This window comes from Neophocaena asiaeorientalis, unplaced genomic scaffold (genome assembly GCF_003031525.2).
Source record: "Neophocaena asiaeorientalis asiaeorientalis breed wild unplaced genomic scaffold, Neophocaena_asiaeorientalis_V1.1 scaffold96, whole genome shotgun sequence".
In the NCBI taxonomy this organism is placed as follows: domain Eukaryota; kingdom Metazoa; phylum Chordata; class Mammalia; order Artiodactyla; family Phocoenidae; genus Neophocaena; species Neophocaena asiaeorientalis.
The window spans coordinates 3,845,590-3,858,785 of NW_020175831.1; the positions used below are offsets into that span (position 1 = coordinate 3,845,590).

At 37.6% G+C, this 13,196-nt stretch overlaps 1 protein-coding gene across 1 annotated transcript in view; it reads left to right on the plus strand.

The window, feature by feature from the left end:
* Positions 1–35: 35 nt before the first annotated feature.
* MTX2 (metaxin 2) overlaps positions 36–13,196 on the plus strand; it is a 62,910-nt gene continuing 49,749 nt past the window's right edge. The window contains exon 1 of the mRNA XM_024732891.1: positions 36–271. Coding sequence (XP_024588659.1) covers positions 232–271 — 40 coding nt within the window. The 5' untranslated portion in view covers positions 36–231. The remainder of the gene's footprint in view (positions 272–13,196) is intronic.

Consider the following 13,196-nt stretch of genomic DNA (forward strand, 5'->3'; position numbering starts at 1 on the left):
GGAAGTGCTTGCTCGCCGCTGTCAGCTGCGCCGGAAGTTCCTGGCCTGGCCTGGAGGTAACCTTAGGGTCTTAGCCGCACGAGCAGGCACGGCTGCCGCGGGGGTGGGCTTTGCTAGTCCGAGCCTCAGCCGGTGCCAGGTCTGTTAGGTGCCAGGAATCGCCGGGGTGCGCAGGAGTTCGCTGAGGTTCCCGGGGAGTAGGAACCGCGGGCGCAGGGCCGCCCAGCCGACATGTCTCTAGTGGCAGAAGCCTTCGTCTCGCAGATTGCAGGTAGCGTGCATGGCCGCGGACCCGGACGGAGGCGGGGACTGGCGTGGGGCAGTCGTGGGGAGCACTGTGGGCTTTAGGACTGCAGGTTTCCTCCAGCCTTGCAGCATTAGACGCTGAACCCAGGCCTGGGGATGGAGGTGGGCACTGACTACCAGCCGCATCTCATAGATGAGAAAACGGAGGGGGAGAAATTTGGCCAAGGTCACCCGGTAGGACTGGGAGTTCCATCTGTCTTTCCTGGGCACTGCTTTGTCCAGCTGCCCACTGGGTCTGGACGTGTTGGGGTGCGTGGAGAACGCCGTGGGTTGGAATTAAGGTAGGGGCGTGGCCACAGGGGCAGGGCTTCCGAAGGCTTCAGTGATTAAGTATGGGGGCAACCTCGGTGTGGGACCTGAAGTTTAAGGTGATTGTCACTAGTGAGTCGCCATTGTCATTTGAGTGGCCACCGAAGTTTCCTCTCCGAGCAGCACAGTATTATCATTTGCTACGTCTCTAGGATTCATTGACACATTTTTAAGTCTACATGAATTTTTTGAAACACCTTTGACTTGACGGACTGAACATGACTGATGTAAATAGATTTATAATGCATTTCTGTTATCGAGGTTCTTATTTACTGTAGTGAAAGAAATTACATATTGTTGAGAAAGTGAGGAGACTATTGTAGGTGTAGGTTGATGGGTCATAGTTAATCTTTAAATGGAGTTAATCTTAAACAGCCTAGCAGTATTCTCACGATGAGTATGGTAAATATTCAGTCACGAGGATAAATAGGTACATTTACAATAAGGTAGTATTTTTGAAATGGAAAGTACTGAATGTGTTACAGAATTTGCCAAAATGTTTTTCATTGCATTTGTGTGAACATACACTTCTTTTTTTTCCTTTTTTCACTTAAAGACTGTTTTCTAAAAGAGAGGGAAGCTCCCACTAGATTGCAAGCTTCATGAAAGCTGGGATAATACTTACTTTGTCTCTAGTATCCTTTTTGCTTTTTAAAATTTATTTATTTATTTTTGGCTGCCTTGGGTCTTCATTGCTGCGTGAGGGCTTCTCTCTAGTTGCGGTGAGCAGGGCCTACTCTTTGTAGCAGTGCGCAGGCTTCTCATTGCAGTGGCTTCTCTTGTTGCAGAGCACGGGCTCTAGACATGTGAGCTTCAGTAGTTGTGGTACGTGGGCTCAGTAGTTGTGGCTCGTGGGCTCTAGAGCGCAGGCTCAGTAGTTGTGGCGCACGGGCTTCGTTGCTCCGCAGCATGTGGCATCTTCCCAGACCAGGGCTAGAACCCCTGTCCCCTGCATTGGCAGGTGGATTCTTAACCACTGCACCACCAGGAAAGTCCCTGTCTCTAGTATCTTGAGGACCTGTGAGTTGGTGCTCAGTAAATATTCGTGACCTGAATCAATGAATAATCTTGAGATTTCAAACAACGATTATTTCTATTTATACCATTTATGTTTTAAAAAAATTAGATCATTAATTTAATTTAGATTGCTGCTATGTTAAAATATTTCAGTGTATGCTGATATTAGTATACTGTATTCCCTAATGTGTGATTTCTTTTAAAGAAAAAGTGATGAATATCTTTTAGTAAGCTTTTAATAAGTTTGGAACTTTGCTTCCATTAGTGAAATTTAAGAATTTCTAGGAATTTTATCAGTCTGTCATCTTAGCTTTTTGGAGTGGTCACTCTAGGAGGAGGCGTTTATAGATGGATAATTCAATAAATGGTGTGGGGACAACTCCTAAGTCATAACATTGCTAGAATAAATTCCAGATGAATTAAAGATTTAAGTGTAAATAAAATAAGAACAAAAACCAAATTGTAATAAAATAATTAGGAAAAAATATAGGAGATATAGCGTAGGAGGCCCAAGCAAGACACAGAATTCAGAGTTCATGGAAGAAAAAAATTATGGATTTTATTGCACATAAATTTAAAAAGCTTTGTACAATAAGAGACATAAGTTTCTACAAATTAAGAAGAAGTCCAACAGAATCAAAGATAAAGGACAGGAACAGGCAGTTCACAAAAGGGGAAATGCAAATCAGCAGTGAAGGTATGAAAAGATGCTCTCCACTAATTTCCACTCAGTTGCACCCTCAAAGTATTGGTGAGTCTGTAAGAAATCACTGCCTTTTGGGAACTTAACATAGCAATATATATTTAAATGCTGTTACTTGACCCAGAAATTCTTCTTAATGAGATTTATCTGATAGGAATAGAAGGACCAGTATTTAAAGAAATATACAGCAGTAATAATTGTAGTATTATTTGTAATAGCAAAAACCCAGAAATGTCCTAAGTTATGGCATGCCCACATTATTACAGATACTAAAAATGAAGAGGTATATCTGTTAAATGTATTGGCTTGAAAACTCTGATTATCTTAAGTAAAAACAAGTTATAGAATAGTGTATGTATATAGTATGAACCCACTGTTGTTAAATAAATGAACCCTGTATAAACATGTATATGTAAGCAAAGAAAAATGTAGAAGAATATTCAACTAATTTTAACTAGTAATGTCAGGGTAATAAGGATAGGATGTTGGTGGAGTGAGAATACTTTACTTTTGAATTTAAGTGGTTCTAATTTTAAAAATTTGAAAGATTACATTTTGGCAACAGCGAAAAAAGGGTGGCTATACCAATAATTTATATGAAACCTTGTATTTGACTTGTAAGTGTGACTCAAATCTAACAACTAATCACAGCAGTCTGCTTCTGGCAGTAATAACAGTTTTCTTGGAAGAGATCAACTTCAAGAGATTAGAGATATATATCTACATAGTCCCGTTATAACTTAATACGTAAATGTGAATCTGTTTTTGTCGTTGAGAGCTCTGTTTTTTAATGTGTTTAACACTTTGCTTATTATTCTTTCTTTCAGTGGGCCAACAAACTGGTATTTCTTTTGGAAACATTTAACGACATCTTACATCTATCTGTGCTATTCATGAAGTGCCTTCCCTGAGAACCTCATTCATAAGGACATCTTTTTGAAAGCCTTCTCTGAACTACCCCATTTAAATGAACCTTCTGTTTCTTTACCACTAGTGTATCCCTCACCAAGTCCTCTCAGTTCTTACTCCTTATTATGACTCAGTAGCTATTCTCTCCATCTCCACTGCTATATTATTACCTTAGTTTACAGCTTTGTTATTTCTTGCTTGGATTACTGTAGTAGTGTCTGAATAGGTTTTCCTGCTTTCAGTCTGTTCTCTTTCTAGTACAGCCTCTACACTGCAAAGCCTCTGTGGGTTTTTGTCTGTTTGTGTTGTTTTATTTTTATTTTCCTAAAATGCAGATTTAACTCCTCTTGTTTTAACACCTCATTGGTTCCCCACTGTCAGTAGACTGGAGTGAGGCATACAAGAGCTTCCGTGAGTTATTCCAAGTCTGTCTCTCCAGCCTCATCTCTCATCACCCCTTTCCTTGAACTCTTGCCTTTCTAAACTATTAGTAAATAAATAAACTATTAGTAGTGTCCATTTTTGGCAAATGTTGCCTTTTCCCTGAACCGTCCACTTTGCTTGGATAACTCCTGTCTGTCCTTTAAGACTCTGAGCACATTTTAGCCTGTAAGTCTACCTGACATTTTTTTCCTGTGTAATAAGAAAGGTTTATTGTTTTTTTTCTTTTTTTCTCATAATAAAAATGATACTACTGTAGAAAATGAAAACAATCCAAAAGAATACAAAGTAAAAATCACCTAAAATCATAAATTTAAAATCTCATCCTCATCATTAAAACTTTGGTGAACAAAGCTACCTCATTTACTCTCCCTACAAATAAAAAAATGAACATAAATAATATATAATATGATTACTTTTTTGTAATCTGTTTAGTCATGTAGCATATCGAGATCTCCTTCCATGTCTATGAATGGACTGACATATATATCATCATTGTTAAATGGTTGCATTAGTATTTCACGGTATTGAAGAAATAATTAGCTTATCTAGTCTTATTATGACGGGTATTTGGGTGTTGTATTAATTCGGCCTGAGAAGCAGAAGTGGTAGGAGCTCTAGCGCTACTTCTAGCTCTGTATACACACACACACACACACACACACACACACACACACACACACACCCCTCATGCACGCACGCACGCGGAACTGGCTTATGCTGTTGTTGTGGGGTTGGCCAAGCAAATGCTAAGTCCAAAGGCAGACAGCCCTGAAGGGGGTCCAGGAAGAGGAGGGAGCACGTGCTGCAGGTGCTGCTTGCAGGGCCCGAGCTCAGGGAGGACTTAGGTCCTCTGTTGGTAAGTTGGGCCCACCCAGGATAATCTCCCTTTTGATTAACACAAGGTCAGCTGACCCTGGACTTTAATTATATCAGCAAAATCCCTTCACAGCAACGCCTAGATTAGTATTTGAATAACTGGGAGGTGTTTGCTACAAAATGGCTGTTGCCTCCCTTCTGTCTTCCCAACACCTGCTGGAGGATGCCCCTTGTAGCTCACCCTAATAAACAGTAGAAAGGGTATTCTGGCAGATGTAGTTCAGTCTAGCCAGTTTCATGCACCTCAAAACCATCACAGGTGTATATGACTTTGTAAACAGTGCTTACAAATACATATTTGTGTATCTGAGTAGTTTCTTTGGATAAATTTCTTAAAGTGGGAGAGAATTTTGAATTTTTCTTTTAACTCAGTGACATGGAAATAAATGGTAACTTATGATTTTGAATTAATAGCTTGGATCTCTAGATAATGATATGCTAGATTAAGAACTTTAAAAAGAGGATGAAAATAGTCCTGGATATTGAGTGGTTTTCAAAATCTTTTGTAATAGCCTATGTATTTTAAATTTTAACTTGTTTTTTTAACTGCCAAAATTTTCCAATACATTAGTTGAGTTTCAGGTTAAAAAAAATTATTTTTTTTGGATAGTTGGGTAGGCACATATCCCGGGGAAGGATTGAGTATTCCCATTTGGGTTGTGTGACCATATTTGGAGTAGTCACTGTAGCCGAAAGGACAGAGTACTGTGATGGACAGGCCTGACTCACTTGCCCATCTCTTTGCCAGGAGTGACTCCAGTTTTTAGGGCTCCACAGTGCCACCAGATACACGCAAAAAGCTAGAGGGGTGCTGAGCGCTAAACTGCAGGAATCTCCTACAGTGTTGATCACTTCCTTCACCTTGCTTTCTTCCTGTGGACTTGGAAGTGAGAGTCAGACCTGGGTTCTTATTCAGCTACTTGCTAAGTGTGTGACCTTGGGCAAATTACTTGCCTTTTTAAGCCTCAGGTTTCTTATTTGCAAAGTGGTAAAGATAATTATAGATTATTTAAGGAATAGATGACAAAGGATAGAAAATGCTTGGCATTGTGTCTGGGACATAGTAAGCACTCAATAAGTGTTCATTAATATTATTTTTAGCTCATTTACCTATCAGTTTTTCTCTTTTACTGGACTTTGCTTCTGTCTTCCTGTGTGAAGATATAAGTTTGGTAAAGCTTTTAAAATTACCTATAAGTAGAATACATAATTTATTTCAATAATATAAAACATCTGTAAACAGTTACTTTTATTAAAATTACTCCTGTAATAAATTCTTCTAAGATATTTGTTTCAAGATTATACCTTTGATAAGTTCCAGCCATATTTATCTTCATTATATAATTGGATCTTCAGTATAGGTCATAGGTATAAATACTCTGAGACTTTTTCAGTGGTGATTTGTTTGTTAGCATTGCCAAAAGGTTTTAGTCTTAAAAACTTAGCTGCTAAGTATCTGGTTGATGATAAGAGTAAGCGTCCTTTTTTTTTTTCCTTTTCTGCGGTATGCAGGCCTCTCACTGCTGTGGCCTCTCCAGCTGCGGAGCACACGCTCTGGACGCGCAGGCCCAGCGGCCATGGCTCACGGGCCCAGCCGCTCCGTGGCATGTGGGATCCTCCTAGACCGGGGCACGAATATGTGCCCCCTGCGTCGGCAGGCGGACTCTCAACCGCTGCGCCGCCACCAGGGAAGCCCCTAAGCATCCATTTTTGACCCACTGCGCTAGATGATATATCGATACATAGTTGCTAGTATTAACAATTTGATCATGTTAGGCATTTTTCTTGTTTTATGGATGAGGAAATTGAAACTCTGTTAGGTAATAGAGTATAAAGGTTAGGAACAAGGCCATTGGAGTGAGACAACTGAATTCTAAGCTCAGTTCTGCTTTCTGTTTTATGATCTTGGGCAGAGCTTTCTAGGCCACAGTTTCCTTATTTGTGAAAAGGGGATAGTATATTTTATAATGTATTCTAATCACCTAGGGTAGTACATGGTATGTTCAGTATGTGGTAGTTTGTTACTGCTTTTGTTCCCTAGGTGCCTCTGAGGATGTTACCTTTGTACTGTTATCCCTTTACCATTTTGGTCAGCAAAATATCCAAAGTGTCTTTATTTTTATTAATTTCTATACCATCGTTTCTGAATGATCTTATTACTTCACTAATGTGTTGATATAGTTTAAGCATATTAGTTAATTTCATCATACTATGATTATTAATCTTTTGAAATCAGGACAATATCTGTTCTGTTCTTTATTTAGAAGCTCTGTAAACTATGTAAAGGATGAAAAAGAAGACTTGGAATATTTCATTTATCTCATTGTGGGCATGCAGGTGCTTAATTATTTAAATTTATTATTAATTTCATTCTCGCAGTTGCATTAATTTATGGTATGATCTAGGAAAGTAGTTTTATAGGTTCCATGGCACCGATATGTAAGCATTTTGAAAGTAAGTATAATCAATATAGGCATGTTTAAAAAATTTTGTTTTTATATCAATAATAAAGTGCTTTTTATTCCATCTTTCTTCCACATGAATACTGGGAAATTTGGACTTTGAAAGCATCTCAGAAGCATCTTAGAGGCCCAAAGTGGAAACTATGGGTTAAAGGTCCTTTGTAAGATGGAAGTGATGCTATTGCTCACAAGATTTATTAAGAGTGAAGAAAATGATAGTCAAGGCTCTTACATCTGTATATCTAATATCTAATAATTGCAACAGATATTTGAAAAAATACAGTGCGTTCAATTCTTTTGCTCTTGAAAATAAAGATATTTTGTTAGTTATTTGTAGTCCACATTCTGAGGATTCTCCAGTATTGAGGGAGGCACGGAGGAATTATTGAGAAGTTATTGAAGTGGCCATTACATTTCAGAGAATCTTTTTTCATTTGTATTAGTTGTATGAATAGACTCATACCGTAGTGCTTATCACCTTGGCACATGTAAAGTTGATATTGAAGGGGCAGATGGAGAAGCAAAACAAAGACAAAATAGGTTATACTTTAGATTAGAGGCAAAATACAGTTTATTGACAGCAGTGTGACCTATTTTCTTTTATCATATGAACAGGTTGAAAACCAAATTCTTAAAGACAAGGTTTATTTCCTTTTAGAAAACTTTGGTATGCTGTTAAGATCACTTGGAAAGCTTGTTTTTGATCTCGTATATAATAGTCCATATTAAGCATAATGTGAGTTTTGACTTTCTCGTGTGCTTCATTAACATTCTGTACTCTGAAATTACATGATTTTTCATTTTTAACTTAAAAGATTTTGGTGATGTATGCCCCATAAAATTTGTCAGTCTTTCTTCTGTGAAGACTTTTTTTTTTTTTTTTTGCGGTACGCAGGCCTCTCACTGTTGTGGCCTCTCCCATTGCAGAGCACAGGCTCCGGACACGCAGGTTCGGCGCCCATGGCTCACGGGCCCAGCCGCTATGCAGCATGTGGGATCTTCCCCGACCGGGGCACGAACCCGTGTCCCCTGCATCGGCAGGCGGACTCTCAACCACTGCGCCACCAGGGAAGCCCCTTCTGTGAAGACTTCTGAGTTATTAATGTTAGCTCAAACCTTTCATATATGAGTGAAAATTGAAAGAAAACATCAAACTTCTTAACATTTTTCAAACATTTTTGATATTTCTTGATAAGCAGTTTTCAGATGGGCTGAAGATGTCACATGAAGATGAGATATTAAATTCAGGCTTCTCATTTTTTGTTCAAAGACAGAAGTTATAATATTCAGCAAATCCAGCCACAGACATTTATGTGTAGAAGTTTCTGCCTTGCCAGTAAGAGGAATGCACATTTTAATTTTTTATTGCTTTGTAAATGATCCTGTACTCTATTCTAGAACACTTCTTATTTTTGTACGCTCTATAAATGAATCATGGTTTTGAACTTTCCTACATCAGTAATAAAAATGAAATTTGATTGGTTAGTAATAAAGAAGGTTCTTTTCATAAAAACAATCATTTTGTCATGGCAATTCCCATTAACTGTAACTGCATTAGCAAAATAGAAACCATAAAAAGCATTTCATTATGCTTGTACATTTAGCTATGTTTTTGTACTGATTATATATATATATATTTTTTTAACATCTTTATTGGGGTATAATTGCTTTACAATGGTGTGTTAGTTTCTGCTTTATAACAAAGTGAATCAGTTATACATATACATTTATTATATATTTTTATCTCTAAGAACTTTTATAAACCAGAGAAGTTTCTTCATGGCTTAACCTGAGATGTTATCATTCCTAATTTGGTTAGATGGTTTTATTTCCAGACTTACAGCAATTTTTTGCTGTCAGATATCTTTTAGGCTTTAGATAGCAAAAGACCTGCTTGTATTTTCCACAGAATATGTTTTTAGGTTGAGTATCTAATTTGCATTAGGTGCTCTGCTAAGTGCTGGGGTACAAAAATGAGTAACAGTTGTTGCCTTTGGTGAACTTATATTCTTGTGTTGGTCAGATCCATTGAAACAAATACAAAGTGGTGTATCCTGTAATAGAAATGCTAATTTACTGAGCCTTTTACCTCCCTTCTCTCAGACTGAATTAGGGGTGTTAGATATTTAGTGAACATCTCAACTCCTCTCCCTGCCCCTCACCTTCTGTCTAGCGCACTTGTGATTATTTTTTTTACCCAGTTCATATTTCGTCTCCTCTTGTGAATTCTTTCCTGTCTTCCTCAAGCTGATTGTTATTTCTTCAAGAGGATTCCTGTAGTGCTTTATACATCCCTCTGGTCTGATGCTTATATTAATAACTGTTACTGAGTACATTCTGTGAGCTTAGAGACTGTATATGGCATTTATGTAGTTTATCTAATTTTATTCTTCCAAGAACCTTACAAGGTAGATGATATTTCGCGTTTTTACAGATGAAGTAAATGAGGCAAGAAGAGGTTATGCAACTTGGCTAAGGTCACTTAGGCAATAAGTTGTAGAGTTGGGAGGGGAACCCAGGCATGTCTCACTTCAAGACTTATGTTTTTTCCCTACACCACCTGTATTCATTTATTGTATTGTAAATGGTTATGTGCATCTCAGTCACCTCTTCTCACTCCCTCTGCTCTGTGCCCCCCACCCGCTCAACAAAATTAGATCTTAGAGAGCAATGGCAGTTTTATATTCATCTTTGTCCATTTATCATAGTCCCTGGTACATTTTCCAAGTTTAATAACCTATGGTTGTTTAGTTAAGTGCTTTAATATATTTTTTTCAGCCTCTCTGAGGATTTTCTATCCCTGTGCTTCTGTTCATGAAGGGATTCTGTGATGGTTAGTCTATGTTATCTTATTTCTTGTTTGTGTTTTCCTTTTTTTTGTTGTTCTTGGGGAATCTGGCAATTCTGCCAAGACTTCTGCCGGTATAACAACAGATCAAATCCTCTGTAGGGAGTCATCTGTTTCATGGCTAGCTGAGAGGAGTGAGGGAGGAGGAATAGAGAGTTCTTTGGTTACCTAGCTTGATATGAGAGAGTGAGTATATGTCACGTACTAGAAAAGGGCAGACACTTAAAATAATAGGTACTATTGTTACAGTGATTGTAATTGGTTTAGAGTAGTGGAGAGGATTGTTTCTTAGTTGGAGGGACATTTATTTTCCATTTTCTAGGATTAGATTTAGAGAACCATTAAATCTTGAAGGTTAGCACTGTTAACAATGTTGAGGTCTGATACTTGTGTGGGACTGTTTGTCTTCTCTCTGTTTTTCGGCCAGATACTGCACTTTTAATCTTAACCAGCTGTTTTTGCATAGTTCTGCTATCGATCTCATATTCATCTCTATTTCTGAGAAAAGTTCAGACACAGTGTCAGTGTTTCCTCTTTTATGAATTACAGATTACCATTTTTAAAAAGAGAATTCAAATTTTGAGTCCTAGCTACAAGGTTCATATCTGTTCATAGTCACCTGGAGTTGGCCTGCTGTTTATTGGAAATTAATGAAAAATGGTGGATCTTTTTTATAATGGGGTGAAGTCTAAAGATAACCATTTGAGAGGATGACACATAAATCCTTACTAAGAATGGAAGGTTTTCAGTTTAACTTGTATTCATTTTAGCCTGAGTTATTGGCTTGCTGATGCTGTGAATTTGTTTTCTTCACCCTTGTTAACCTCCAGAAGTTTGTCAGTTTTATGAAATTGATCCTTGAATACCATTTTGAAATTGATCTCTAGTGTCACATAGATAGGTTCAGATGGCTCACGTTCAAGCCTCATAACTACTAACTTAATTTTACTTTCCTTATTGATTACATCTAATGGAAAAACTATCATTTAACCACTTTTTGGTTCCAAAGCAAGTGCAGCCTCAGTTCATTAGTCTTAAAAGCTTATTCTGGAACACTATTAAATTGCAACATGTTACTAAAGCATGTTTTAAAACATGGCTTTAAGCCATATCCACAAATACTTAAGTAGAATAAGATGGGTAAAAATCTTCTTGAATGAAATTAATCTACATAGATCCTTACTGCCACATTCTATGAGGCAAATGAATAAAAGGGGTGAAAAGAACTTAATCTTATTTGAAGTGTACTCCATGTCCTGTGGACAGTACTTTTTTTTTTTTTGTGATGGTGGTTGCAGACCATCTGCATCAGATTTACTGGGAGTGTGTGTGGCAAGTTTGGATTCTTGGCCCTCGTTTCTACAGTATCAGAATATCTGAGTTTAGGGTTTGGTGGAAATATGCAATTTTACAGAGTTCCGTAGCGGATTCATATACATTAATGGTTGAGAACCATTGTTGTAGGATAATTGTAATTTCTTTAATTATAATTAATTAATTATTATAATTATTACCTAAGAACGTTTATTTGTGGGCTTTGTAAGAAGTTAGCTAATACAGTTCTGTGTTCATTGAATCTGGAGCCAGACTACCTGGGTTCAAATCCTGGCTCTTGTCACTTATTAGTCACTGTGACTTTGGCAAATTACTTACGGTTGTTCCTTAATTTTCTTATTGTAAAATAGGGATAATAATAGTAGTGTCCACCTCGTAAAGTTGTTGTGAGGTAGTTACTATGTCAGGCATTTAAGTGCACACAATAAATGCAATAAGTCTTTTTATTTCAGTTTTACTGAGGTATATTTATATACCCTTTTAAAGTGTACAATTAATTTTTAAAATATATTTGCAGAGTTGTGATTATTACCACAATCCAGTTGTAGAAGAAACATTTTCATCACCCCCAAAAGAAATTTCTTGCCCGTTTACAGTCATTCCCATTCCCATTCCCATCCCAGCCTGAATCAACCACTAACCTACTTTCTGTTTCTGTAGATTTGCCTATTCTGAACATTTCATATAAATGGAATCATACAATGTGTTTTCTTTAGTGACTGGCTGTTTTCACTGGGAATAATGCTTTTGAAGTTCATCTATGTTGTAACAGGTATTAATGCTTGGCTCTTTTTTTATTGCCAAATAGTATTCTATGGTATGGATATACCACGTTTAGTTTATCGACTCATCAGTTGATGGTCATTTAGGTTGTTTCCACCTTTTGTTTACTGTGAATAACACTGCTGTGAACATTCTTGTACAAATCTTTGTGTGGATGTTTTTCCATTTCTCCTGGGTGAATACCTAGGAGTGGAATTGCTGAGTCATAATGGCAATTCTGTGTTTAACATTTTGAGAAACCTCCAAACATTTTATATTCCCACCAGCAATGTGTGAGAGTTCCAAATGCTGTACATCCTCTAAACATTTGTTATTGTCTGTCTTGTTGATTAAAACCATTCTAGTGGGTGTGAGGTGGTGGCATCTCATTGTGGTTTTGATTTGCATTTCTCTAACGACTCATGATACTATCTTTTCATGTGCTTGTTTGGCCATTCGTGTATCTCCTTTGGAGAAATATCTATTCATATCCTATGCCCATTGAAAGGATTGAGTTATTTGTCATCTTTGTTATTGAGTTGTAAGTTTTTTATATATTCTAGATACTAGCTATAAGGGTCTTAAGGGACTCTTAACTGCTGTCACCATCCCCCCGCCCCCCACCATTATCATCTGCCTCAGTAGCAGTCTAGGTAGTTTTTGACCAGAAAGAGGTAGATTCTCATTATTCTCTAGTTTCATTTGGGCACCAGCTTTGGTTGTAAGAGAGAAGTTCTGCCCTTTACAAGTTTTCCTGAATTTTCAATCTGTTTTGCTTTCCTTCTTCTGCCTCCTGAATGGCAGGATATTAGAACCCATTTGCCTTGGATATTAATTCTAATGTATCATTCATTCATGTGCCCTCACTTTGAATCATTTTAGTCCTTTGTTTACCACGTTGTTCCAAATGAATAGGTGGTTGGAGATATTGATGAGGGATTTGTGGGGTTGATGATTTGTCTGCCGTGGGCTCAGTAAATTGGCACTCATTTAGCATTCTGGAGATTGTGCGCTGTTTTATGTAATTTTTTTTCTTAGCTCTGTGTAACATGTAGACAGAATTAAGCCTTGTTATGGGTGTATCAGATGATCTTTATTGTTATTTTCAGATAGGCTCCAGTATTCGTCAGAGTTTTAAACTTGAAACATTATAAAGATAACAGATAGGGAGATGGGCCATATGGTACCACTAAAGTCTAAGTGCCTTAAAGGCAGTTACTTGATT